General features: G+C 46.0%; 1 protein-coding gene across 1 annotated transcript in view; it reads left to right on the forward strand.

Moving 5' to 3' along the window:
* The window catches only part of LOC311114308 (serine/threonine-protein kinase TBK1-like), a 73,390-nt gene extending 45,751 nt beyond the window's left edge, over positions 1–27,639 (forward strand). Inside the window, exons 8-18 of the mRNA XM_084189572.1 lie at positions 4,003–4,061; positions 5,217–5,308; positions 5,591–5,692; positions 5,786–5,867; positions 6,034–6,152; positions 11,684–11,800; positions 13,053–13,154; positions 16,184–16,280; positions 17,762–17,865; positions 21,016–21,087; positions 22,703–27,639. Coding sequence (XP_084045698.1) covers positions 4,003–4,061; positions 5,217–5,308; positions 5,591–5,692; positions 5,786–5,867; positions 6,034–6,152; positions 11,684–11,800; positions 13,053–13,154; positions 16,184–16,280; positions 17,762–17,865; positions 21,016–21,087; positions 22,703–22,754 — 998 coding nt within the window. The 3' untranslated portion in view covers positions 22,755–27,639. The remainder of the gene's footprint in view (positions 1–4,002; positions 4,062–5,216; positions 5,309–5,590; positions 5,693–5,785; positions 5,868–6,033; positions 6,153–11,683; positions 11,801–13,052; positions 13,155–16,183; positions 16,281–17,761; positions 17,866–21,015; positions 21,088–22,702) is intronic.
* The last annotated feature ends 43 nt before the right edge of the window (positions 27,640–27,682 follow it).

Consider the following 27,682-nt stretch of genomic DNA (forward strand, 5'->3'; position numbering starts at 1 on the left):
TTTGGTACCATCTTATTAGGATATAAAGGGCCTGTCTCCAAGAGGATGGTGTTTACAGAACATTTGGTACCATCTGATTAGGATATAAAGGGCCTGTCTCCAAGAGGACCATTGGATAGTTTCTTTGCTTCTGCTCTGGAAGTGTTAACCTCCGTCTATCTGTCTGTTGTTAACACCAGTCTGTCTGTTGTTAACCTCCGTCTATCTGTTGTTAACCTCCGTCTATCTGTCTGTTGTTAACCTCCGTCTGTCTGTTGTTAACCTCAGTCTGTCTGTTGTTAACCTCTATCTGTCTGTTGCTAACCTCAGTCTGTCTGTTGCTAACCTCAGTCTGTCTGTTGTTAACCTCAGTCTGTCTGTTGCTAACCTCAGTCTGTCTGTTGCTAACCTCAGTCTGTCTGTTGCTAACCTCAGTCTGTCTGTTGCTAACCTCAGTCGATATCTGTCTGTTGTTAACCTCAGTCTATATCTGTCTGTTGTTAACCTCAGTCTATATCTGTCTGTTGTTAACCTCAGTCTATATCTGTCTGTTGTTAACCTCAGTCTGTCTGTTGTTAACCTCAGTCTATATCTGTCTGTTGTTAACCTCAGTCTATATCTGTCTGTTGTTAACCTCAGTCTGTCTGTTGTTAACCTCAGTCTGTCTGTTGTTAACCTCAGTCTATATCTGTCTGTTGTTAACCTCAGTCTATATCTGTCTGTTGTTAACCTCAGTCTGTCTGTTGTTAACCTCAGTCTGTCTGTTGTTAACCTCAGTCTGTCTGTTGTTAACCTCAGTCTATATCTGTCTGTTGTTAACCTCAGTCTATATCTGTCTGTTGTTAACCTCAGTCTGTCTGTTGTTAACCTCAGTCTATATCTGTCTGTTGTTAACCTCAGTCTATATCTGTCTGTTGTTAACCTCAGTCTATATCTGTCTGTTGTTAACCTCAGTCTGTCTGTTGTTAACCTCAGTCTATATCTGTCTGTTGTTAACCTCAGTCTATATCTGTCTGTTGTTAACCTCAGTCTGTCTGTTGTTAACCTCAGTCTGTCTGTTGTTAACCTCAGTCTATATCTGTCTGTTGTTAACCTCAGTCTATATCTGTCTGTTGTTAACCTCAGTCTGTCTGTTGTTAACCTCAGTCTGTCTGTTGTTAACCTCAGTCTGTCTGTTGTTAACCTCAGTCTATATCTGTCTGTTGTTAACCTCAGTCTATATCTGTCTGTTGTTAACCTCAGTCTGTCTGTTGTTAACCTCAGTCTATATCTGTCTGTTGTTAACCTCAGTCTATATCTGTCTGTTGTTAACCTCAGTCTATATCTGTCTGTTGTTAACCTCAGTCTGTCTGTTGTTAACCTCAGTCTGTCTGTTGTTAACCTCAGTCTGTCTGTTGTTAACCTCAGTCTGTCTGTTGTTAACCTCAGTCTGTCTGTTGTTAACCTCAGTCTATATCTGTCTGTTGTTAACCTCAGTCTATATCTGTCTGTTGTTAACCTCAGTCTATATCTGTCTGTTGTTAACCTCAGTCTGTCTGTTGTTAACCTCAGTCTGTCTGTTGTTAACCTCAGTCTGTCTGTTGTTAACCTCAGTCTATATCTGTCTGTTGTTAACCTCAGTCTCTATCTGTCTGTTGTTAACCTCAGTCTGTCTGTTGCTAACCTCAGTCTGTCTGTTGTTAACCTCAGTCTGTCTGTTGTTAACCTCAGTCTGTCTGTTGTTAACCTCAGTCTGTCTGTTGTTAATCTCAGTCTCTGTCTGTTGTTAATCTCAGTCTCTCTCTGTCTGTTGTTAACCTCAGTCTCTATCTGTCTGTTGTTAACCTCAGTATGTCTGTTGTTAACCTCAGTCTCTGTCTGTTGTTAATCTCAGTCTCTGTCTGTTGTTAATCTCAGTCTCTCTCTGTCTGTTGTTAACCTCAGTCTCTCTCTGTCTGTTGTTAACCTCAGTCTCTATCTGTCTGTTGTTAACCTCAGTATGTCTGTTGTTAACCTCAGTCTCTATCTGTCTGTTGTTAACCTCAGTATGTCTGTTGTTAACCTCAGTCTCTCTGTCTGTTGCTAACCTCAGTCTCTATCTGTCTGTTGCTAACCTCAGTCTCTGTCTGTTGTTAACCTCAGTCTCTGTCTGTTGTTAACCTCAGTCTGTCTGTTGTTAACCTCAGTCTGTCTGTTGTTAACCTCAGTCTGTCTGTTGTTAACCTCAGTCTGTCTGTTGTTAACCTCAGTCTGTCTGTTGTTAACCTCTATCTGTCTGTTGTTAACCTCAGTCTCTATCTGTCTGTTGTTAACCTCAGTATGTATGTTGTTAACCTCTGTCTCTCTGTCTGTTGCTAACCTCAGTCTCTATCTGTCTGTTGCTAACCTCAGTCTCTGTCTGTTGCTAACCTCAGTCTGTCTGTTGTTAACCTCAGTCTGTCTGTTGTTAACCTCAGTCTGTCTGTTGTTAACCTCTCTGTCTGTTGTTAACCTCAGTCTGTCTGTTGTTAATCTCAGTCTGTCTGTTGCTAACCTCAGTCTGTCTGTTGCTAACCTCAGTCTGTCTGTTGTTAACCTCAGTCTGTCTGTTGTTAATCTCAGTCTGTCTGTTGCTAACCTCAGTCTGTCTGTTGTTAACCTCAGTCTGTCTGTTGCTAACCTCAGTCTGTCTGTTGCTAACCTCAGTCTGTCTGTTGTTAACCTCAGTCTGTCTGTTGTTAACCTCAGTCTGTCTGTTGTTAACCTCAGTCTATATCTGTCTGTTGTTAACCTCAGTCTATATCTGTCTGTTGTTAACCTCAGTCTGTCTGTTGTTAACCTCAGTCTGTCTGTTGTTAACCTCAGTCTGTCTGTTGTTAACCTCAGTCTGTCTGTTGTTAATCTCAGTCTGTCTGTTGTTAACCTCAGTCTGTCTGTTGTTAACCTCAGTCTGTCTGTTGTTAATCTCAGTCTGTCTGTTGTTAACCTCAGTCTGTCTGTTGCTAACCTCAGTCTGTCTGTTGTTAACCTCAGTCTGTCTGTTGTTAACCTCAGTCTGTCTGTTGCTAACCTCAGTCTGTCTGTTGCTAACCTCAGTCTGTCTGTTGCTAACCTCAGTCTGTCTGTTGTTAACCTCAGTCTGTCTGTTGTTAACCTCAGTCTGTCTGTTGTTAATCTCAGTCTGTCTGTTGTTAACCTCAGTCTGTCTGTTGCTAACCTCAGTCTGTCTGTTGTTAACCTCAGTCTGTCTGTTGTTAACCTCAGTCTGTCTGTTGTTAACCTCAGTCTGTCTGTTGTTAATCTCAGTATGTCTGTTGTTAACCTCAGTCTGTCTGTTGCTAACCTCAGTCTGTCTGTTGCTAACCTCAGTCTGTCTGTTGTTAACCTCATTCTGTCTGTTGTTAATCTCAGTCTGTCTGTTGTTAACCTCAGTCTGTCTGTTGCTAACCTCAGTCTGTCTGTTGCTAACCTCAGTCTGTCTGTTGCTAACCTCAGTCTGTCTGTTGTTAACCTCAGTCTGTCTGTTGTTAACCTCAGTCTGTCTGTTGTTAATCTCAGTCTGTCTGTTGTTAACCTCAGTCTGTCTGTTGCTAACCTCAGTCTGTCTGTTGTTAACCTCAGTCTGTCTGTTGTTAACCTCAGTCTGTCTGTTGTTAACCTCAGTCTGTCTGTTGTTAATCTCAGTCTGTCTGTTGTTAACCTCAGTCTGTCTGTTGCTAACCTCAGTCTGTCTGTTGCTAACCTCAGTCTGTCTGTTGCTAACCTCAGTCTGTCTGTTGCTAACCTCAGTCTGTCTGTTGTTAACCTCAGTCTGTCTGTTGTTAATCTCAGTCTCTCTCTGTCTGTTGTTAACCTCAGTCTCTATCTGTCTGTTGTTAACCTCAGTATGTATGTTGTTAACCTCTGTCTCTCTGTCTGTTGCTAACCTCAGTCTCTATCTGTCTGTTGCTAACCTCAGTCTCTGTCTGTTGCTAACCTCAGTCTGTCTGTTGTTAACCTCAGTCTGTCTGTTGTTAACCTCAGTCTGTCTGTTGTTAATCTCAGTCTCTCTCTCGATCTCCATAGCGACTCCCCCTAAAGTCCAGCCTCGCTACGACCTTGACCTGGATGCCAGCTATGCCAAGGTAACTATATGTTATGTTATGCCAGCTATGCCGAGGTAACTATATGTTATGTTATGCCAGCTATGCCAAGGTAACTATATGTTATGTTATGCCAGCTATGCCAAGGTAACTATATGTTATGTTATGCCAGCTATGCCAAGGTAACTATATGTTATGTTATGCCAGCTATGCCAAGGTAACTATATGTTATGTTATGCCAGCTATGCCAAGGTAACTATATGTTATGTTATGCCAGCTATGCCAAGGTAACTATATGTTATGTTATGCCAGCTATGCCAAGGTAACTATATGTTATGTTATGCCAGCTATGCCAAGGTAACTATATGTTATGTTATGCCAGCTATGCCAAGGTAACTATATGTTATGTTATGCCAGCTATGCCAAGGTAAAACTATATGTTATGTTATATGTTATGAAAAATGCCAAGGGGGGTGAATACTTTTGCAAGCCACTGTATGGAATCATGTAGTAACCAAAAAAGTGTTAAACAAATCAAAATATATTTTATATTTGAGGTTCTTCAAATAGCCACCCTTTGCCTTGATGACAGCTTTGCACACTCTTGGCATTCTCTCAACCAGCTTCATGAGGTAGTCACCTGGAATGCATTTAAATTAACAGGTGTTCCTTCTTAAAAGTGAATTTGTGGAATTTCTTTCCTTAATGCGTTTGAGCCAATCAGTTGTGTTGTGACAAGGTATGGGGGGGTATACAGAAGATAGCCCTATTTGGTAAAAGACCAAGTCCATATTATGGCAAGAACAGCGCAAAAAGCAAAGAGAAACGACAGTCCATCATTACTTGAAGACATGAAGGTCAGTCAATACAGAAAATGTAAAGAACTTTGAAAGTTTTTTGAGGACCGCCACAGGAATGGAAGACATTGAAACGCATTCCAGGTGACTACCTCATGAAGCTGGTTGAGAGAATGCCAAGAGTGTGCAAAGCTGTCATCAAGGCAAAGGGTGGCTATTTGAAGAATCTGAAATATAAAATATATTTATTTTGTTTTGTTTAACACTTTTTTGGTTACAACAAGATTCTATATATAATAATAATAAATAATAATATAATATTATTAATAATAATAATATATGTGTGTGTGTGTGTGGTGCCCCTAACTAATATCCTAATATGTCTTCCTCCGTTGTCCAGACGTTTGCAGGAGACGTGGGCCACCTGTGGAAGACCTCAGACTCCCTGTTGGTTTGTCAGGAGCTGGTCCGGAAGGGAGTCAGGGGGTTAATGTAAGTCCTGATGACCATACAATGCACCAGACAACCAGCACATTCAACTGGTTCACTGTTCAACTGGTTCACTGTTCAACTGGTTCACTGTTCAACTGGTTCACTGTTCAACTGGTTCACTGTTCAACTGGTTCACTGGTCAACTGGTTCACTGGTCAACTGGTTCACTGGTCAACTGGTTCACTGTTCAACTGATGTTCTGCATAAATCCGTCTGTATATGTTAGTGTCTCGTTTGATCTGCTATCAAATGAATTGAACAGTGCGTCTCTCTCTGTCTCAGTGAGTTAATGAAGGAAGACTACAGTGAGATGGTACACAAGAAGTCAGAGGTCATCCACCTCTGCCACTACTGCGCTCAGATCCTGGAGAGGACAGAGCAGCTGTGAGTACACGCTTTGATCCACTTTGATTTTGATTTGACACATTCCCCTCCAGTAGGTGTGACTCAACGTGGTGGTGTTGTCTCCTCTCCCAGGTACGAGGTGTTAATGCAGGCCAATATGTTGTCATCATCAGAGTACGATGAGATCTCAGACATGAGGAAGAAAATAGTCCTAGTAAGTTCCTCTGTTCCCTCTGGCCCGCCCCTGTTCTCTCTGGCCCCGCCCCTGTTCACTCTGGCCCCGCCCCTGTTCACTCTGGCCCCGCCCCTGGCTACTATCTTCTCAGTCAGTCAGTCTCAAATCTCTGGAGCTGCTGTTGATTGGTCGTCTCTCTGTGTAGATCTCCAACTCCTTAGTCCCCATGGATCAGACGGTTCAGGACATCAAGAGTAAGTTCCTGTCAGGTGGTGTTCTGACGGACAGCTGGACTCAAGCTGGGACACACCCTGAAGACAGGAAGTAAGTCATGTGCGTGTTTGTGTGTGTTAGGGCTGTGACGATACAAGTATCGCAATATTTTTTTCCATTGCAAAAATGAAAAACACTAATGCTACCGAACTCTTTGGTCCTTTTTAAAAACCTTCCGTGTCAAACTTTATTGTGTGCTATAGCCTGGAAAATAAATCTACGTGACTCTGGATGACAACATAAGTTTGTTAGTTGCCAACATTAGGGCTGTTATCTATAGCAGTTTCCTTTCCGCAATACTAACGAGTGTTGGCGATACTGGTACCGTTCCGGCCCTACTGTGTGTGTATATGGGTCTTTCTATAAATAAAGGGGCCAAATGTGTGACGACAGGGTCAACATTTTCAAAATGGTTTGATAAAAAAAATGTAAATATGATTTTCTTGCAGCTTCACATGTATAGTTACAGGAATAACTCCACCTAGCAACAACAAAACATCTACATGTCAGTCTAAATGCCACATGAAACATGGACACCGCATGTTTTCTAGTGTTCTGTCTAGTAGCAGGTCTGTTTGGGCTTTGGTCAACGTCTCTGTCATTTATAGCCTGAAGCTGAACCTTCCAGAAGAATGAAAACGATAAACAACACCATTTCTATATACGTTTTAACAGTTTATATAATAATTTATCATCAAGCTTTATTTCTACAGCACATTTCAGACATGGAAAGCAACACAATGTGCTTCACAGGAAAATAAACAAATAAAAACAATGAAAATAAATATTTACTAGACAACTTAAGAGGATAAATAAACTAAAGAATAACAATAAAAACTGAACGACTGAAAAGCCTCCCGAGGAAAAGCAACGCTAAAAAGATGTGTTTTAAGATCTCTTTTAAATATGTCCCCAGTTTCGGCCCCCCTCGGGTTATCTGGCAGGCTTTTCCAGAGGCTGGGGGCATAGTAACTAAAGGCTGCCTCTCCATGCCTCTTGGTCCTGGGTTTGGGATAGTTAAAAGGCCAGTGCCAGAGGACCTGAGGGACCTACTGGGTGCATAACTTAAAAGCATGTCTGACATGTATTGGGGTGTACAATCATGGATTGATTTAAAAACCAATAGAAGAATCTTTAAATTATTTATAAAACTCACAGGCAGCCAGTGCGGAGACCTTTAAAACCGGTGTAATGTGTGCTCTCCGTCTGGTCTTGGTCTGTACCCGTGCTGCGGCATTCTGTATGTTTTGCAGTTGACCGTTGGCTTTCCTGGGTAGACCAGACAGGAGAGCATCACAGTAGTCAAGCCTGCTGGGAATAAAATCATGGATGAGTCTTTCTGTATCAGCCTGAGAGAGAAACGGCAGCTCATTAGCAATGTTCCTCAGGCGGTAAAAGGCTGTTTTGGTCACATTCCTGATGCGTGATTCGAAATTGAGTTCAGAATCTAAAATAACACCTGGGTTTTTACCTGGTGTTTTATCTTTATTGCCTGTGAATTAAAATGTGCGTCCAGATTCTCTCTCTGCGCTTTGGCTCCAACAATAAGTACCTCGATCTCGTCTTGATTTAGCTGGGGGAAGTTGTGAGCCATCCAAGTATTTAAATCACTAATACAGTCTAATAATTTATCCATGGAGCTAAAATCCTCTGGTGACACAGAAACCTTGTGGAAAGCCACATGTGATATGTATTTTCTCTGATTTATGTTCACCAAGGGTGACGACAACTCTCGACTGGTTAAATAGGTCCTGAACCAATTTAAAACTGGACCGGAGAGGCCAACCACCTCTCCAGTCTGTCCAGAAGGACATCCTGGTCAACAGAGGTCAACCCACCTCTCCAGTCTGTCCAGAAGGACATCCTGGTCAACAGAGGTCAACCCACCTCTCCAGTCTGTCCAGAAGGACATCATGGTCAACAGAGGCCAACCCACCTCTCCAGTCTGTCCAGAAGGACATCATGGTCAACAGAGGCCAACCCACCTCTCCTATCTGTCCAGAAGGACATCATGGTCAACAGAGGCCAACCCACCTCTCCAGTCTGTCCAGAAGGACATCATGGTCAACAGAGGCCAACCCACCTCTCCAGTCTGTCCAGAAGGACATCATGGTCAACAGAGGCCAACCCACCTCTCCAGTCTGTCCAGAAGGACATCATGGTCAACAGAGGCCAACCACCTCTCCAGTCTGTCCAGAAGGACATCATGGTCAACAGAGGCCAACCCACCTCTCCAGTCTGTCCAGAAGGACATCCTGGTCAACAGAGGTCAACCCACCTCTCCAGTCTGTCCAGAAGGACATCATGGTCAACAGAGGCCAACCCACCTCTCCAGTCTGTCCAGAAGGACATCATGGTCAACAGAGGCCAACCCACCTCTCCAGTCTGTCCAGAAGGACATCATGGTCAACAGTGTCTAATGCAGCACTTAAATCCAAGAGTACAAGGACAGAGAGCTGTTTGGCTCTAAGATACTTTACCACTTTAACTAAGGCTGTCTCTGTGCTGTGGTGGGCACGAAAACCAGATTGGAATTTTTCTAAAATACAGTTGCCACTTAAAAAATGTATCCAGGATTTTGCTTAAGAATTGGCCGAAAATGTCTAAGAGCTGAAGAATCTAGATACATTTTCTTCAGAAGGGGTTTCACCATAGCAGTGGGGAAAGTGCCTGTGAAACAGGGAATGATTAACAATAGCTTGCACTTCTTCAGATATGCAATTAAAAACGGTTTTGAAGAAGGTGGCGGGGTGAGAATCGAGAAGGCAGGTAGAAGGCTTCAGTTGTGATATCATTTTACTGAGCATGTCTGTGTCAACCAGGGAAAATAAATCCATAGTGCCTTTGCGTGGTAGGCTAGGGGCACATATCATCAAAACTTCTCATCAGGTCTTGCTTGACTGATACCCAGCCTAATGTTGGTTATCTTATCTCTGAAATATGCCGCAAACTCATCACATTTAGATGTGGAGGAAAGTTCACATAGGTTTGCAGGGGTAGGATTTATCAGGCTATCAATGGTCGAGAAGAGCCCTCTCGAATGATTCTGATTATTAGTGATCAAGTTTAAAAAGCCCGTCTGGCATTTCTAATTGCCTTGCTATATACGGCAAGTTGCTCTCTCAGAATATCATAATGGACCTACAACTTGGACTTTCTCCACTTCCGCTCTGCCTTTCTGCAATTTCTCTTTAATCTATTAGTTTCCTCACTCATCCAAGGGGCTCTCCGTCTGGATGTGGCCTTTTCCAACTTTACTGCAGCTATGGCATCAATGGTTGCCCTTTAATTTGCTATTAAAGTGATCAACTAAATCACCACAAGAGGGAGGAAGAATAGGTGGTGGAGTATTGTTCATACACTCAATAAAATCTCTAGCAACTTCAGAGGTAAGACGGCGTTTCTTAATAATACGTTCAGTATTACCCTGTGTTGCTATGGGCAACAAGGTAGGAAAAACATCCACAGTGGTGATCAGATAATATCAACATCGACAATAGAGGATATGTCAATAGAAAGCCCCTTGGTAATAACCAGGTCCAGAGTATGGCCGTGGTTATGGGTGGGCCCAGTAACATGTTGGATAAAGTCCATAGAGATCAAAATATGAATAGATTCAATGGCCTTGGAGTCAGTCTCTTTTGTCAACATGAATATTAAAATCGCCCAACACGATGATTTTATCATAGTTCTCAAGGACAAAAGACAATAGTTCAGAGAGAAATCAGTAAAGAAAGTGGGGCAGTGCTTTGGTGGCCTATACAGGGTTACGGCTGACATTTAAACAGTATAGCGTGATGCTCAGAAGACCCAAAGTTGCCAAATGAAATATCCTTACAGCTGAGAGCATTAGTAAAAATAGAGGCTGTCCCCCCACCCTTTTTCCCTTTTCTGATAGAGTATGAAAAGCTGAATCAACTTTGCGCTCAGTAATGAGGTCATTCACGAGAGAGATTTTGCTAGTGATTGCTCTAACATTTAAAAGTGCCATATTCAATGAGTGTAGACCCCTGGGGCATCTGCCTAGAGGTAACAAATGGAAATAACAACAACCAAATGATTAACGTTACAACCACGTTGTCTGACAGTCTACAATCTATCAGAATGGTAGAAGATGACAGTTCGTATAAACTCACTAGAAGGCGGAGTTAATAGGGGTTGGGGCTATGGGTTGGGGCTATGGGTTGGGGTTGGGGCTAGGGGTTGGGGCTAGGGGTTGGGGCTAGGGGTTGGGGCTATGGGTTGGGGCTAGGGGTTGGGGCTAGGGGTTGGGATTGGGGCTAGGGGTTGGGGCTAGGGGTTGGGGCTAGGGATTGGGGCTAGGGGTTGGGGCTATGGGGTTGGGGCTAGGGGTTGGGGCTAGGGGTTGGGGCTATGGGTTGGGGCTAGGGGTAGGGGCTAGGGATTGGGGCTAGGGGTTGTTTCAGGACAGTAGGTGGACCTACAGCACGACACTTGAGGGCATCGGTTGGATGTTTAATTCCATTGCTATACACACACAGACTTATCACTCAGATAATCACTTACAGTAACAGCAGTTAATAAGTAAATGTACACTACATCTTATGCAGAAATTGAGAAATCTTACCTTGGCGCTGCGGCACGCCATGGGCAGCTATTAATCAATTAATAGATAATAGACTTTGAAAGGACAGGAAGTGTCGGCTGTGCACTTGACCAGGCATTCCACATTTAACCCCACCCACATTTGAGCATCGGAATATCAAGTTGTTTTTTGGTTTTATATTCAAAAACAAAAAAACAAGCCCTTTTCACAAATCCCGACTGCTCCGTTTCTAACTCCAAAACCAAACGATGAAGACTTACACGGACCGTAATCTTACCTCAGGAATCTTGACTTCATGTTGTCCACAACATAGGCTAATTATCTTGACCACTGTAACAACATAGATACCAAAATGTTCTGTCAATCCTCCAGATCAACATGAATTCCTGCACTTTGGCTGTTCAATCGCGTGCAGTATCACACAAGTTCTTTATCACTTGACTGTCAATTCTGAAAGTCCTTTACTGAATCAGCTGATGTTGTGTGATAATGTCCCCCCATGTAACTAAACAGCTAGACATCAAACGCTTCAAACAACTATTACGGATAATTAGTGAAGAACCCCGTTAATGACGGTATCGATTTCTGTTTTTATTAATCATGTTAAAGGTACTCTTTCTGTTAGAAGCATTCGATTTTGCAATCACATACATTATTTTGGATATGTGTGCCCATGAAAACTGTTTTCCACACCGTAACATAGGGCGATACATAATGTACGAGGTTACAGTACACTTCCCAGATCTCCATACAAAAAAAGTATGACGGCAATATCCAATATCTGTGGACTAATGTTAAGGTTCTTCCTAAACCCTAACATTAGTTCCACAGCTCCTTTCAGCCATCTACCACCAGTTTGCTCATGGTTTCCTCTCTGTCTCTGTCTCTGTCTCTGTCTCTGTCTCTGTCTCTGTCTCTGTCTCTCTCTCTCTCTCTCTCTCTCTCTCTCTCTCTCTCTCTCTCTCTCTCTCTGTCTCTGTCTCTGTCTCTGTCTCTGTCTCTGTCTCTGTCTCAGTGTTGAGAGGATTAAGGTTCTCCTGGACTCCATTACAGCCATCTACCACCAGTTCAAGAAGGACAAGGCTGAGAGACGTCTGCCTTACAACGAGGAACAGATACACAAATTTGACAAGTAGGTCCGTCTTTCTGTCCGACTGACCAGGTTTCCGCCCAACCTTTCTGTGTGAGTGAAGTACACGTCGGGTATGAAATGTCACAACGGGGTCTGATGGAAACGTTTATCGGTAAACTTTCCAAATGTCAACAAAAACAAAATACGTTAGGCGAGGTGGGATCTTTTTCACGTCTGTAAAATGAATGATGTGAAATATTGATATAACAACCGTCATATGGACGTAAACTTGGAGTCACGTGATGATACGGTGTGTGGTCCTCCCACGGCTACAGATACACTGTAGAATAATAAGGGTGGTGAAAATACACGGCGATGAGCTTGATGCTCCTTCCCAATAAATATCCAGGGTCTTAGTCTGGTGACGTGATGATCAATGCTTGACTGCCGCTTGACGAATAAAACTCTCGCTCTGATCCATAATAATCTCATCATGTAGATAGCCTACCCACACTGTATCTGCCAGCTGTTTTGGATAGAGCGCACGTGATAGAGCGCACGTGCCAAGACCAGAATGGGCACATTGGCTATAGAGCGCAACATTTGTTGTGACAAGACCATCAGTAGAGTTGAAAATGCGATGGAAACCCATTTAACTTGTATTTTTTTGGTACTTGGGAATTTAACCGCAAAAGGTATTTTTATGTGCACTGTGTCATCAAGCACAGCCTTTTATCCACAACGAGGCAATTTGAATTTGATCTCTGGTGGGAAAATGTGTTTTATGTGGATTTTTGAATATTTGGGCGGCAGGTAGCTTAGTGGTTAAGAGCGTAGTGCCAGTAACCGAAAGGTCGCTGGTTCTAATCCCTGAGCCGACTAGGTGAAAAATCTGTCGACGTGCCCTTGAGCAAGGCACTTAACCCTAATTGCTCCTGTAAATCGCTCTGGATAAGAGCGTCTGCTAAATGACTAACCATTATATATATATTTTTTAATATAGATAATAATCTGTTGCCATTTGGATTTAAACCTAACTATGCTTATTGCAACCCATTACCCTCTGTTTAGATGACTTCTTACAACCCTAACATTAGTCCTCCTTTATCCATGATGACAGACCTGCTCCTCAACCCTAACATTAGTCCTCCTTTATCCATGATGACAGACCTGCTCCTCAACCCTAACATTAGTCCTCCTTTATCCATGATGACAGACCTGCTCCTCAACCCTAACATTAGTCCTCCTTTATCCATGATGACAGACCTGCTCCTCAACCCTAACATTAGTCCTCCTGTTTCTCCTCTGACAGACAGAAGTTGGTGTTCCACGCCACCAAGGCCAGGTCTCTGTTCACAGAGGAGTGTGCCATGAAGTACCGCATCTTCATCTCTAAGAGCGAGGAGTGGATGAGGTCAGTGTGTCCTGTAAATGAAGGAGGTTATCAGATGAGATCAGTGTGTCCTGTAAATGAAGGAGGTTATCAGATGAGGTCAGTGTGTCCTGTAAATGAAGGAAGTTATCAGATGAGGTCAGTGTGTCCTGTAAATGAAGGAAGTTATCAGATGAGGTCAGTGTGTCCTGTAAATGAAGGAAGTTATCAGATGAGGTCAGTGTGTCCTGTAAATGAAGGAAGTTATCAGATGAGGTCAGTGTGTCCTGTAAATGAAGGAGGTTATCAGATGAGGTCAGTGTGTCCTGTAAATGAAGGAGGTTATCAGATGAGGTCAGTGTGTCCTGTAAATGAAGGAAGTTATCAGATGAGGTCAGTGTGTCCTGTAAATGAAGGAGGTTATCAGATGAGGTCAGTGTGTCCTGTAAATGAAGGAAGTTATCAGATGAGGTCAGTGTGTCCTGTAAATGAAGGAAGTTATCAGATGAGGTCAGTGTGTCCTGTAAATGAAGGAAGTTATCAGATGAGGTCAGTGTGTCCTGTAAATGAAGGAAGTTATCAGATGAGGTCAGTGTGTCCTGTAAATGAAGGAAGTTATCAGATGAGGTCAGTGTGTCCTGTAAATGAAGGAGGTTATCAGATGAGGTCAGTGTGTCCTGTAAATGAAGGAGGTTATCAGATGAGGTCAGTGTGTCCTGTAAATGAAGGAAGTTATCAGATGAGGTCAGTGTGTCCTGTAAATGAAGGAAGTTATCAGATGAGGTCAGTGTGTCCTGTAAATGAAGGAAGTTATCAGATGAGGTCAGTGTGTCCTGTAAATGAAGGAAGTTATCAGATGAGGTCAGTGTGTCCTGCAAATGAAGGAGGTTATCAGATGAGGTCAGTGTGTCCTGTAAATGAAGGAAGTTATCAGATGAGGTCAGTGTGTCCTGTAAATGAAGGAAGTTATCAGATGAGGTCAGTGTGTCCTGTAAATGAAGGAGGTTATCAGATGAGGTCAGTGTGTCCTGTAAATGAAGGAAGTTATCAGATGAGGTCAGTGTGTCCTGTAAATGAAGGAAGTTATCAGATGAGGTCAGTGTGTCCTGTAAATGAAGGAAGTTATCAGATGAGGTCAGTGTCCTGTAAATGACTTTTTCCACACTTTGTTACGTTACAGCCTTATTCTAAAATTGATAAATCATTTTTTCCCCTCATCAATCTACAGCCAATACCCCATAATGACAAAGCGAAAACACGTTTTTAGAAATTGTTGCAAATGTATCAAAAAAAGAAACGGAAATATCACATTTACATAAGTATTCAGGCCCTTTTCTCAGTACTTTGTTGAAGCACCTTTGGCAGCGATTACAGCATTGAGTCTTCTTGGGTATGACGCTACAAGCTTGGCACACCTGTATTTGGGGAGTTTCTCCCATTCTTCTCTGCAGATCCTCTCAAGCTCTGTCAGGTTGGATGGGGAGCATCGCTGCACAGCTATTTTCAGATCTCTGCTTAGGGTCGTTGTCCTGTTGGAAGGTGAACCTTCGCCCCAGTCTGAGGTCCTGAGCGCTCTGGAGCAGGTTTTCATCAAGGATCTCTCTGTACTTTGCTCCGTTCACCTTTTCCCTCGATCCCGACAAGTCTCCCTGCCGCTGAAAAACATCCCCACAGCATGATGCTGCCACCACCATGCTTCACCGTAGGGATGGTGCCAGGTTTCCTCCAGACGTGACGCTCGGCATTCAGGCCAAAGAGTTCAATCTTGTGTCGTGGAAATTACCACCAGGGAGTCTATCTTAGATGAATCGTTCTTTATCACCAAGCTGGAGAGGTCCCAACAGCCTTGAATGGTACATCTTGTCTCATACAATCATTGGTTCCTGTAGGTGCTGGGTAGAGATTATGAGGGGGAGGAGACGGTCATGACCCCCCTCCTCAGACCTTTTGGCAGAACGCCCACAATATGTTCTAGAAGTTAAAGATAGGAGACGGTGCCAGTCACATGCAGGAACCAACCCTATGAACCAATGCCTATGTAGCTTTTCCATATAGCCGTATATAAGGGAGCTCGCTTCGGACCGGTACTTTATGCATCTAAGAGTGTCCCCCTGGTGGTCATTTCCATGACACTTGGTTTCATCAGACCAGAGAATCTTGTTTCTCATGGTCTGAGAGTCCTTTAAGTGCCTTTTGGCAAACTCCAAGCGGGCTGTCATGTGCCTTTTACTGAGGAGTGGCTTCCGTCTGGCCACTCTACCATAAAGGCCTGATTGGTGGAGTGCTGCAGAGATGGTTGTCCTTCTGGAAGGTTCTCCCATCTCCACAGAGGAACTGTAGAGCTCTGTCAGAGTGACCATCGGGTTCTTGGTCACCTCCCTGACCGAGGCCCTTCTCCCCCGATTGCTCAGTTTGGCCGGGCGGCCAGCTCTAGGAAGAGTCTTGGTGGTTCCAAACTTCTTCCATTTAAGAATGATGGAGGCCACTGTGTTCTTGGGGACCTTCAATGCTGCAGACATTTTTTGGTACCCTTCCCCAGATCTGTGCCTCCACACAATCCTGTCTCTGAGCTCTACGGACAATTCCTTCAACCTCATGCCTTGGTTTTTTCTCTGACATGCACTGTCAACTGTGGGACCTTATATAGACAGGTGTGTGCCTTTCCAAATCATGTCCAATCAATTGAATTTACCACAGGTGGACTCCAACCAAGTTGTAGAAACATCTCAAGGATGATCAATGGAAACAGGATGCACCTGAGCTCAATTTCGAGTCTCATAGCAAAGGGTCTGAATACTTATGTAAATAAAGTATTTGATTTTTAATACATTTGCAAAAAATACAAAAAACCTGTTTTCACTTTCTCATTATGGGGTATTGTGTGTAGATTGATGAGGATTTTTATTTATTTAATCAATTTTAGAATAAGGCTGTAACGTAACAAAATGTGGAATAAGTGAAGGGGTCTGAATACTTTCCAAATGCACTGTGTGAGACTATGTTTATCTGGTCTCCTGCAGGAAGGTGTGTGTGTGTGCTGTATCAATAGTGCGTTTATCTCCCCTGTACAGGAAGGTGCATCACGTGAGGAAGCAGCTAATTGGTCTAACCAGCCAATTCAACAGCGTGGAGAAAGAAGTTTCCATGGTGATGGAGAGAGTTATTAAGGTCAGAACACACACCACTTACTAAACACTGAGGTAAACAGGACGTTTACGCCACTAAGTAGAGAGATGGAGCAGGAGAAGAGAGAGGGAGGGAAGAGAGAGGGAGGGAAGAGAGAGAGAGAGAGAGGGAGGGAAGAGAGAGAGAGAGAGAGAGAGAGAGAGAGAGGGAGGGAGGGAGAGAGAGAGAGAGAGGGAGGGAGAGGAGAGAGAGAGAGAGAGAGAGAGAGAGAGGGAGGGAGAGAGAGAGAGAGAGGGAGGGAGGGAAGAGAGAGAGAGGGAGGGAAGAGAGAGAGAGGGAGGGAAGAGAGAGAGAGGGAGAGAGAGAGAGAGAGAGAGAGGGAGAGAGAGGGAGAGAGAGAGAGAGAGAGAGGGAAGAGAGGGAGAGAGAGGGAGGGAGAGGGAGAGAGAGAGAGGGAGGGAGGGAAGAGAGAGAGGGAGGGAGAGAGAGAGAGAGAGAGAGAGGGAGAGAAGAGAGGGAGAGAGCCCTTTAGTCTGTGGGTTGGATTCCATTCATTAAAGACTGCCATGACTATAGTAGGGATTGATTGAAGCTCAATTCAAATCTCCCTACCATCATATCTAAGCCAATACGACACCAATGTTGATTAAACTTTGCAAATCAACTTGATTGGCGGTACACAACACACTCCCCCGCCTTTCGTCATGAGCCGTCGGGCCGTTAACGAGAACCACATCGGATTTTTAACATGGTCGTTAGCATTAGGAAAAAAAATACTATTTATTGCCTTGAACGAGCTCAATATCTAGGCGTCGGATAAGAACGAGACTACGGCGTCCATAAAGGGACCGTTAGACTTGCCACCCTTCGGACTGAATACGTTTGTAGGGGCAACAGTTTTGATTACATGTATAATTTATCGCTCTCACGTGCTCATTTCTGTCCATTAAGAACCAATGATGTGCTACCTTTTCGTAGCATTTCTGACAATGCTAACATGGTTTGAGCCGAATCGCAGAGTTCCAAAACCGGGACCAGCAACTCGGTTCTGCGCAGCAGCTAAATAGTAGCAGGCAGCTAGCTAGCTAGCTAACACCAGTCGGATGAGAAGCAAGCTACAAGCAAATGAAGCTAGCTAGCTGGGGATATTTTGCTATTTTAGGTTTTTCATATGGCTGATGTCATCTGTGTAAACTAAATCAGAGCACAAACAAATAAGCTGGCAAACGTCCTCGGCTGCTATTGTAGCCAGTTAGCTAGCCAGCTAGCCAGTAGATACAAGCCAACGAGACTGTACCATAACTAGCCAGCTAGCCAGTAGATACAAGCCAACGAGAATGTACCATAGCTGTATAGATCGTGCACCAACGACAACTCAGTGTTGACTAGATATCCTAGCTAGCTACATTCTTCCATAAAGCATAGCTTGCTAGCTAGCTAAGTAAAGTGTATAGTCAACACCAAACTTTGGGAAACTGCCACCCTTTTAGTTTTTAATATACCAATGTTTGTGTGTATTGTAGCTACAGGAGCAGTTACCTGGTAAGGTGCTGCCTCTGGCGTCCAGTGGGATGGTGAAGCCTCAAGCCTACCTCAGCCAGAGCACCCTGGTAGAGATGACCCTGGGGTGAGTTACTGTCCCTGACCCCTGACCTTACCTCAGCCAGAGCACCCTGGTAGAGATGACCCTGGGGTGAGTTACTGTCCCTAACCCTGACCCTACCTCAGCCAGAGCACCCTGGTAGAGATGACCCTGGGGTGAGTTACTGTCCCTGACCCCTGACCCTACCTCAGCCAGAGCACCCTGGTAGAGATGACCCTAGGGTGAGTTACTGTCCCTGACCCCTGACCTTACCTCAGCCAGAGCACCCTGGTAGAGATGACCCTGGGGTGAGTTACTGTCCCTGACCCCTGACCCCTGACCTTACCTCAGCCAAAGCACCCTGGTAGAGATGACCCTGGGGTGAGTTACTGTCCCTGACCCCTAACCCTGGTAGAGATGACCCTGGGGTGAGTTACTGTCCCTGACCCCTGACCTTACCTCAGCCAGAGCTCCCTGGTAGAGATGACCCTGGGGTGAGTTACTGTCCCTGACCCCTGACCCTACCTCAGCCAGAGCACCCTGGTAGAGATGACCCTAGGGTGAGTTACTGTCCCTGACCCCTGACCTTACCTCAGCCAGAGCACCCTGGTAGAGATGACCCTGGGGTGAGTTACTGTCCCTGACCCCTGACCCCTGACCTTACCTCAGCCAAAGCACCCTGGTAGAGATGACCCTGGGGTGAGTTACTGTCCCTGACCCCTAACCCTGGTAGAGATGACCCTGGGGTGAGTTACTGTCCCTGACCCCTGACCTTACCTCAGCCAAAGCACCCTGGTAGAGATGACCCTGGGGTGAGTTACTGTCCCTGACCCCTGACCTTACCTCAGCCAGAGCACCCTGGTAGAGATGACCCTGGGGTGAGTTACTGTCCCTGACCCCTGACCTTACCTCAGCCAGAGCACCCTGGTAGAGATGACCCTGGGGTGAGTTACTGTCCCTGACCCCTGACCTTACCTCAGCCAGAGCACCCTGGTAGAGATGACCCTGGGGTGAGTTACTGTCCCTGACCCCTGACCCTACCTCAGCCAAAGCACCCTGGTAGAGATGACCCTGGGGTGAGTTACTGTCCCTGACCCCTGACCTTACCTCAGCCAGAGCACCCTGGTAGAGATGACCCTGGGGTGAGTTACTGTCCCTGACCCCTAACCCCTAACCCTGACCCTACCTCAGCCAAAGCACCCTGGTAGAGATGACCCTGGGGTGAGTTACTGTCCCTGACCCCTGACCTTACCTCAGCCAAAGCACCCTGGTAGAGATGACCCTGGGGTGAGTTACTGTCCCTGACCCCTAACCCCTAACCCTGACCCTACCTCAGCCAGAGCACCCTGGTAGAGATGACCCTGGGGTGAGTTACTGTCCCTGACCCCTGACCTTACCTCAGCCAAAGCACCCTGGTAGAGATGACCCTGGGGTGAGTTACTGTCCCTGACCCCTAACCCCTAACCCTGACCCTACCTCAGCCAGAGCACCCTGGTAGAGATGACCCTGGGGTGAGTTACTGTCCCTGACCCCTGACCTTATCTCAGCCAGAGCACCCTGGTAGAGATGACCCTGGGGTGAGTTACTGTCCCTGACCCCTGACCTTACCTCAGCCAAAGCACCCTGGTAGAGATGACCCTGGGGTGAGTTACTGTCCCTGACCCCTAACCCCTAACCCTGACCCTACCTCAGCCAGAGCACCCTGGTAGAGATGACCCTGGGGTGAGTTACTGTCCCTGACCCCTAACCCCTAACCCTGACCCTACCTCAGCCAGAGCACCCTGGTAGAGATGACCCTGGGGTGAGTTACTGTCCCTGACCCCTGACCCTACCTCAGCCAAAGCACCCTGGTAGAGATGACCCTGGGGTGAGTTACTGTCCCTGACCCCTGACCTTACCTCAGCCAAAGCACCCTGGTAGAGATGACCCTGGGGTGAGTTACTGTCCCTGACCCCTAACCCCTAACCCTGACCCTACCTCAGCCAGAGCACCCTGGTAGGGATGACCCTGGGGTGAGTTACTGTCCCTGACCCCTGACCCTACCTTAGCCAAAGCACCCTGGTAGAGATGACCCTGGGTGAGTCTCACTATCACGTTGTTACATCTGAGGACATGTTTGTTGACTTGAGGGTTGATTCATAACCAGTGGGACAATATTCCACCATCTCAGTGACAGTGTCCAGTGTTAACCAGTGGGACAATATTCCACCATCTCAGTGACAGTGTCCAGTGTTAACCAGTGGGACAATATTCCACCATCTCAGTGACAGTGTCCAGTGTTAACCAGTGGGACAATATTCCTCCATCTCAGTGACAGTGTCCAGTGTTAACCAGTGGGACAATATTCCACCATCTCAGTGACAGTGTCCAGTTTTAACCAGTGGGACAATATTCCACCATCTCAGTGACAGTGTCCAGTGTTAACCAGTGGGACAATATTCCACCATTTCAGTGACAGTGTCCAGTGTTAACCAGTGGGACAATATTCTACCATCTCAGTGACAGTGTCCAGTGTTAACCAGTGGGACAATATTCCACCATCTCAGTGACCGTGTCCAGTGTTAACCAGTGGGACAATATTCCACCATCTCAGTGACAGTGTCCAGTGTTAACCAGTGGGACAGTATTCCACCATCTCAGTGACAGTGTCCAGTGTTAACCAGTGGGACAATATTCCACCATCTCAGTGACAGTGTCCAGTGTTAACCAGTGGGACAATATTCCACCATCTCTGTGACAGTGTCCAGTGTTAACCAGTGGGACAATATTCCACCATCTCAGTGACAGTGTCCAGTGTTAACCAGTGGGACAATATTCCACCATCTCAGTGACAGTGTCCAGTGTTAACCAGTGGGACAATATTCCACCATCTCAGTGACAGTGTCCAGTGTTAACCAGTGGGACAATATTCCACCATCTCTGTGACAGTGTCCAGTGTTAACCAGTGGGACAATATTCCACCATCTCAGTGACAGTGTCCAGTGTTAACCAGTGGGACAATATTCCACCATCTCAGTGACAGTGTCCAGTGTTAACCAGTGGGACAATATTCCACCATCTCAGTGACAGTGTCCAGTGTTAACCAGTGGGACAATATTCCACCATCTCTGTGACAGTGTCCAGTGTTAACCAGTGGGACAATATTCCACCATCTCAGTGACAGTGTCCAGTGTTAACTCTCTGTGTGTTTTCCAGCATGAAGAAGCTGAAGGAAGAGATGGAGGGGGTTGTAAAGGAGTTGGCAGAGAACAATCACTTCCTGGAGAGGTGAGGACTTGTCTGGCTACATATAGCTCCCTGTGATAGCTAGCTTCCCTACCATACATATAGCTCCCTGTGATAGCTAGCTTCCCTACCATACATATAGCTCCCTGTGATAGCTAGCTTCCCTACCATACATATAGCTCCCTGTGATAGCTAGCTTCCCTACCATACATATAGCTCCCTGTGATAGCTAGCTTCCCTACCATACATATAGCTCCCTGTGATAGCTAGCTTCCCTACCATACATATAGCTCCCTGTGATAGCTAGCTTCCCTACCATACATATAGCTCCCTGTGATAGCTAGCTTCCCTACCATACATATAGCTCCCTGTGATAGCTAGCTTCCCTACCATACATATAGCTCCCTGTGATAGCTAGCTTCCCTACCATACATATAGCTCCCTGTGATAGCTAGCTTCCCTACCATACATATAGCTCCCTGTGATAGCTAGCTTCCCTACCATACATATAGCTCCCTGTGATAGCCAGCTTCCCTACCATACATATAGCTCCCTGTGATAGCCAGCTTCCCTACCATACATATAGCTCCCTGTGATAGCCAGCTTCCCTACCATACATATAGCTCCCTGTGATAGCCAGCTTCCCTACCATACATATAGCTCCCTGTGATAGCTAGCTTCCCTACCATACATATAGCTCCCTGTGATAGCTAGCTTCCCTACCATACATATAGCTCCCTGTGATAGCTAGCTTCCCTACCATACATATAGCTCCCTGTGATAGCTAGATTCCCTACCATACATATAGCTCCCTGTGATAGCTAGCTTCCCTACCATACATATAGCTCCCTGTGATAGCTAGCTTCCCTACCATACATATAGCTCCCTGTGATAGCTAGCTTCCCTACCATACATATAGCTCCCTGTGATAGCTAGCTTCCCTACCATACATATAGCTCCCTGTGATAGCTAGCTTCCCTACCATACATATAGCTCCCTGTGATAGCTAGCTTCCCTACCATACATATAGCTCCCTGTGATAGCTAGCTTCCCTACCATACATATAGCTCCCTGTGATAGCTAGCTTCCCTACCATACATATAGCTCCCTGTGATAGCTAGCTTCCCTACCATACATATAGCTCCCTGTGATAGCTAGCTTCCCTACCATACATATAGCTCCCTGTGATAGCTAGCTTCCCTACCATACATATAGCTCCCTGTGATAGCTAGCTTCCCTACCATACATATAGCTCCCTGTGATAGCCATGTGTTTACTTTATAACAGATCAAGACCAGCAGTTCAAAACATGGTCACTACCCCTGATAAGACGTATGAAGGCCTTCTTCCTGTCAGATCAGCTGTTTGGTCCTTCCTGTCAGATCAGCTGTTTGGTCCTTCCTGTCAGATCAGCTGTTTGGTCCTTCCTGTCAGATCAGCTGTTTGGTCCTTCCTGTCAGATCAGCTGTTTGGTCCTTCCTGTCAGATCAGCTGTTTGGTCCTTCCTGTCAGATCAGCTGTTTGGTCCTTCCTGTCAGATCAGCTGTTTGGTCCTTCCTGTCAGATCAGCTGTTTGGTCCTTCCTGTCAGATCAGCTTCTGTTTATGGCCGTGCTCCATCTATTGATATAATATTTTCTGATGTTGCTGTTTTCCAGGTTTGGCTCTTTGACATTGGATGGAGGATTGAGAAGTGTGGACCGTATCTGAGACCATGTGGCCCCTCACTTCCAACACCCACCCTCACCCCTCGACTCTCACCCCGCCCTAAACCCTCACCCCTCGACTCTCACCCCGCCCTAAACCCTCACCCCTCGACTCTCACCCCACCCTAAACCCTCACCCCCTGACTCTCACCCCACCCTCCACACCCACCCTAAACCCTCACCCCCTGACTCTCACCTCATCCTAAACCCTCACCACCTGACTCTCACCTCATCCTAAACCCTCACCCCCTGACTCTCACCTCATCCTAAACCCTCACCCCCTGACTCTCACCTCATCCTAAACCCTCACCCCCTGACTCTCACCTCATCCTAAACCCTCACCCCCTGACTCTCACCTCATCCTAAACCCTCACCCCTCAACTCTCACCTCATCCTAAACCCTCACCACCTGACTCTCACCTCATCCTAAACCCCCACCTCAATCCACTATCTAGACCAGGGGTCTCCAACCGTTTCTGGCATGAGAGCTACCTTTTAGAAATGCAACATGTCTCAGTCTTTCCAATAGGTCCACTCTTCTCTTCTCTTCTCCCCTGCAGCTCTTCCCCGGGTCCTCCGTGTACAAGAGGAAGTAGTGCGCTGTGTTTCCTGTCAATATACCTGCTATAATAATGGTTAATAAACACTAAGGGGGGGGGGGCCCTGGTCAAATCTGAGATTATTTTTCTTCTCCCCAATTCTTCTGTTTTATATTTTCCCAAATTGTTTTCTCAGTTTCATTTGAGATTTTTTTTAAGTTTTTCATTCTCAAAATTGAAATTGTTCGTAGAGAAACAACGAAATTGCATGTTCTGAGTCCATGTCAATGCTTAAATCACATCAGAAGAAACCATTTTTAGGTCTGGAATAATGTTTTGGAGTGTAATTCCCCTTTTAATTGTGCATCTGGCCCTTTAATTGGGTGTCTAGTGAGTGAGGAATGGGCCATCTGATGTGCCTGGCCCTTTAATTGGGCGTCTAGTGAGTGAGGAATGGGCCATCTGATGTGCCTGGCCCTTTAATTGGGTGTCTAGTGAGTGAGGAATGGGCCATCTGATGTGCCTGGCCCTTTAATTGGGTGTCTAGTGAGTGAGGAATGGGCCATCTGATGTGCCTGGCCCTTTAATTGTGTGTCTAGTGAGTGAGGAATGGGCCATCTGATGTGCCTGGCCCTTTAATTGGGTGTCTAGTGAGTGAGGAATGGGCCATCTAATGTGCCTGGCCCTTTAATTGGGTGTCTAGTGAGTGAGGAATGGGCCATCTGATGTGCCTGGCCCTTTAATTGGGTGTCTAGTGAGTGAGGAATGGGCCATCTAATGTGCCTGGCCCTTTAATTGGGTGTCTAGTGAGTGAGGAATGGGCCATCTGATGTGCCTGGCCCTTTAATTGGGTGTCTAGTGAGTGAGGAATGGGCCATCTGATGTGCCTGGCCCTTTAATTGGGTGTCTAGTGAGTGAGGAATGGGCCGTCTGATGTGCTGGTCTAGTGATGGTTCTGTACTGTTGCTGCTCAGTTCATGGCAGAGTTAGCAAATAACCAATAATAGATACAAATTATAGACTTCCTCATGATAGACTTCCTCATGATAGACTTCCTCATGATAGACTTCCTCTTGATAGACTTCCTCATGATAGACTTCCTCATGATAGACTTCCTCATGATAGACCTTAGCTGGGAGCTTGCGGTTTCTGATACTTGTCAAATTCCATGTACTTTCAGAATAGTTTGGCGAGCTACTCATAGGTTGTCTGGTAGCTGGAGACGGACCTGTTGGAGACCCCTGACCCCTCTCTGACTCCTACCTGACCCCACCTCAATCTACTATCTAAACCCTGACCCCTACCTGACCCCACCTCAATCTACTATCTAGACCCTGACCCCTACCTGATCCCACCTCAATCTACTATCTAGACCCTGACCCCTACCTGACCCCCACCTCAATCTACTATCTAGACCCCGACCCCTACCTGACCCCACCTCAATCTACTATCTAGACCCTGACCCCTACCTGACCCCACCTCAATCTACTATCTAGACCCTGACCCCTCCCTGACCCCACCTCAATCTACTATCTAGACCCCGACCCCTACCTGACCCCACCTCAATCTACTATCTAGACCCTGACCCCTACCTGACCCCCACCTCAATCTGCTATCTAGACCCTGACCCCTACCTGACCCCACCTCAATCTACTATCTAGACCTTGACCCCTACCTGACCCCACCTCAATCTACTATCTAGACCCTGACCCCTACCTGACCCCACCTCAATCTACTATCTAAACCCTGACCCCTACCTGACCCCACCTCAATCTACTATCTAGACCCTGACCCCTACCTGACCCCACCTCAATCTACTATCTAGACCCTGACCCCTACCTGACCCCCACCTCAATCTGCTATCTAGACCCTGACCCCTACCTGACCCCACCTCAATCTACTATCTAGACCTTGACCCCTACCTGACCCCACCTCAATCTACTATCTAGACCCTGACCCCTACCTGACCCCACCTCAATCTACTATCTAAACCCTGACCCCTACCTGACCCCACCTCAATCTACTATCTAGACCCTGACCCCTACCTGACCCCACCTCAATCTACTATCTAGACCCTGACCCCTACCTGACCCCACCTCAATCTACTATCTAGACCCTGACCCCTACCTGACCCCACCTCAATCTGCTATCTAGACCCTGACCCCTACCTGACCCCCACCTCAATCTACTATCTAGACCCTGACCCCTACCTGACCCCACCTCAATCTACTATCTAGACCCTGACCCCTACCTGACCCCACCTCAATCTGCTATCTAGACCCTGACCCCTACCTGACCCCACCTCAATCTGCTATCTAGACCCTGACCCCTACCTGACCCCCACCTCAATCTCAATCTGCTATCTAGACCCTGACCCCTACCTGACCCCTACCTGACCCCACCTCAATCTACTGTCTAGACCCTGACCCCTACCTGACCCCACCTCAATCTACTATCTAGACCCTGACCCCTACCTGACCCCACCTCAATCTACTATCTAGACCCTGACCCCTACCTGACCCCACCTCAATCTACTATCTAGACCCTGACCCCTACCTGACCCCACCTCAATCTACTATCTAGACCTTGACCCCTACCTGACCCCACCTCAATCTACTATCTAGACCTTGACCCCTACCTGACCCCACCTCAATCTACTATCTAGACCCTGACCCCTACCTGACCCCACCTCAATCTACTATCTAGACCCTGACCCCTACCTGACCCCACCTCAATCTACTATCTAGACCCTGACCCCTACCTGACCCCACCTCAATCTACTATCTAGACCCTGACCCCTACCTGACCCCACCTCAATCTACTATCTAGACCCTGACCCCTACCTGACCCCACCTCAATCTGCTATCTAGACCCTGACCCCTACCTGACCCCACCTCAATCTGCTATCTAGACCCTGACCCCTACCTGACCCCACCTCAATCTACTATCTAGACCTTACATTTTTACATTTAAATTTTTTGTCATTTGCATACATTATTATTCTAAAAAAATAAATCATACTGGCCCCCCGTGGGAATCGAACCCACAACCCTGGCGTTGCAAACGCTATGCTCTACCAACTGAGCTACATCCCTGCCGGCCATTCCCTCCCCTACCCTGGACGACGCTGGGCCAATTGTGCGCCGCCCCTTGGGTCTCCCGGTCGCGGCCGGCTACGACAGAGGATCGTAGCCGGACCAGGATCTCTAGTGGCACAGCTAGCACTGTGATGCAGTGCCTTAGACCACTGCGCCACTCGCGACCCCTACCTGACCCCCACCTCAATCTACAGTGGTATATGATTCCAGTGGTATATTATTCCAGTGGTATATGATTCCAGTGGTATATGATTCCAGTGGTATATTCATGTATGCTTTATGTTGTAAATGGTCTATAATTGTTATTATTGTTTAGTTTGATAACTTCTGGCCTCTTCTCCAAGCTGCCAACTTCTGTCAGTGAGACTAAAGAGAGGAAAGGTTCTTCATGAATGAAGGTTGCGTTAACAGTTAGTTGTTAGAACTGCACTGTCCCAAATGGCTCTCTGCGTCCTTTACAGTGGAGTGCTTCATAGTCTACTCCATTGGGCTCTGGTCATCAGTAATGTCTCTCTGTGTCCTTTACAGTGGAGTGCTTCATAGTCTACTCCATTGGGCTCTGGTCAAAAGTAATGGCTCTCTGCGTCCTTTATAGTGGAGTGCTTCATAGTCTACTCCATTGGGCTCTGGTCAAAAGTAATGGCTCTCTGTGTCCTTTACAGTGGAGTGCTTCATAGTCTACTCCATTGGGCTCTGGTCAAAAGTAATGCGCTGTAGGGGGGAATAGGGTGGCGTTTGGGATGCACCCTCTGTGTTGCCTTTAGTTTCATTTAGTCTGCAGACCTTTTTACTTCCTGTTTTTGTTAACAGGGTAATATTCCTCATCATCATCTTCTCTATAGCCCAGCAGGTCTACATCTTCAAATGGCTCACAGGCTCAAATTATAGTTGTTGCTCTTTTAAAATAAATTCCTAGTGTCCTTAAATATGATTTCTTATTTATAATAACCCACCCAAAATTCTGACTGTCTTTTGTTTTGCACAAATGAAGTTATTTCCTCTCTGTTTATGCAGTATTGGTTTTGTTTTAACCCTCTTATACATGAGTTTGATTGTATGAACCAACAGGCCTAATGGTGCTGATGGAGAAATCCATCTGTTGGAGCTCTGTCAATCACACAGACTCAAATAACCTCTCCCTTCCTTCTGCTGTATAAAGGCTCTGATCTCTTAGTGTTGTTAATAATCAGAATGCAAAGGGAACTTGAAATGTTTGAAAATGCTGTAAATAAATAAAAAAAGGCCATCAGACTGATGTTGTATTTCACCTTCTAGAGAGTGTTGTAGCTACCTCC

Source organism: Coregonus lavaretus (assembly GCF_964263955.1).
Source record: "Coregonus lavaretus genome assembly, contig: HAP1_SCAFFOLD_2113, whole genome shotgun sequence".
NCBI classification, from domain to species: domain Eukaryota; kingdom Metazoa; phylum Chordata; class Actinopteri; order Salmoniformes; family Salmonidae; genus Coregonus; species Coregonus lavaretus.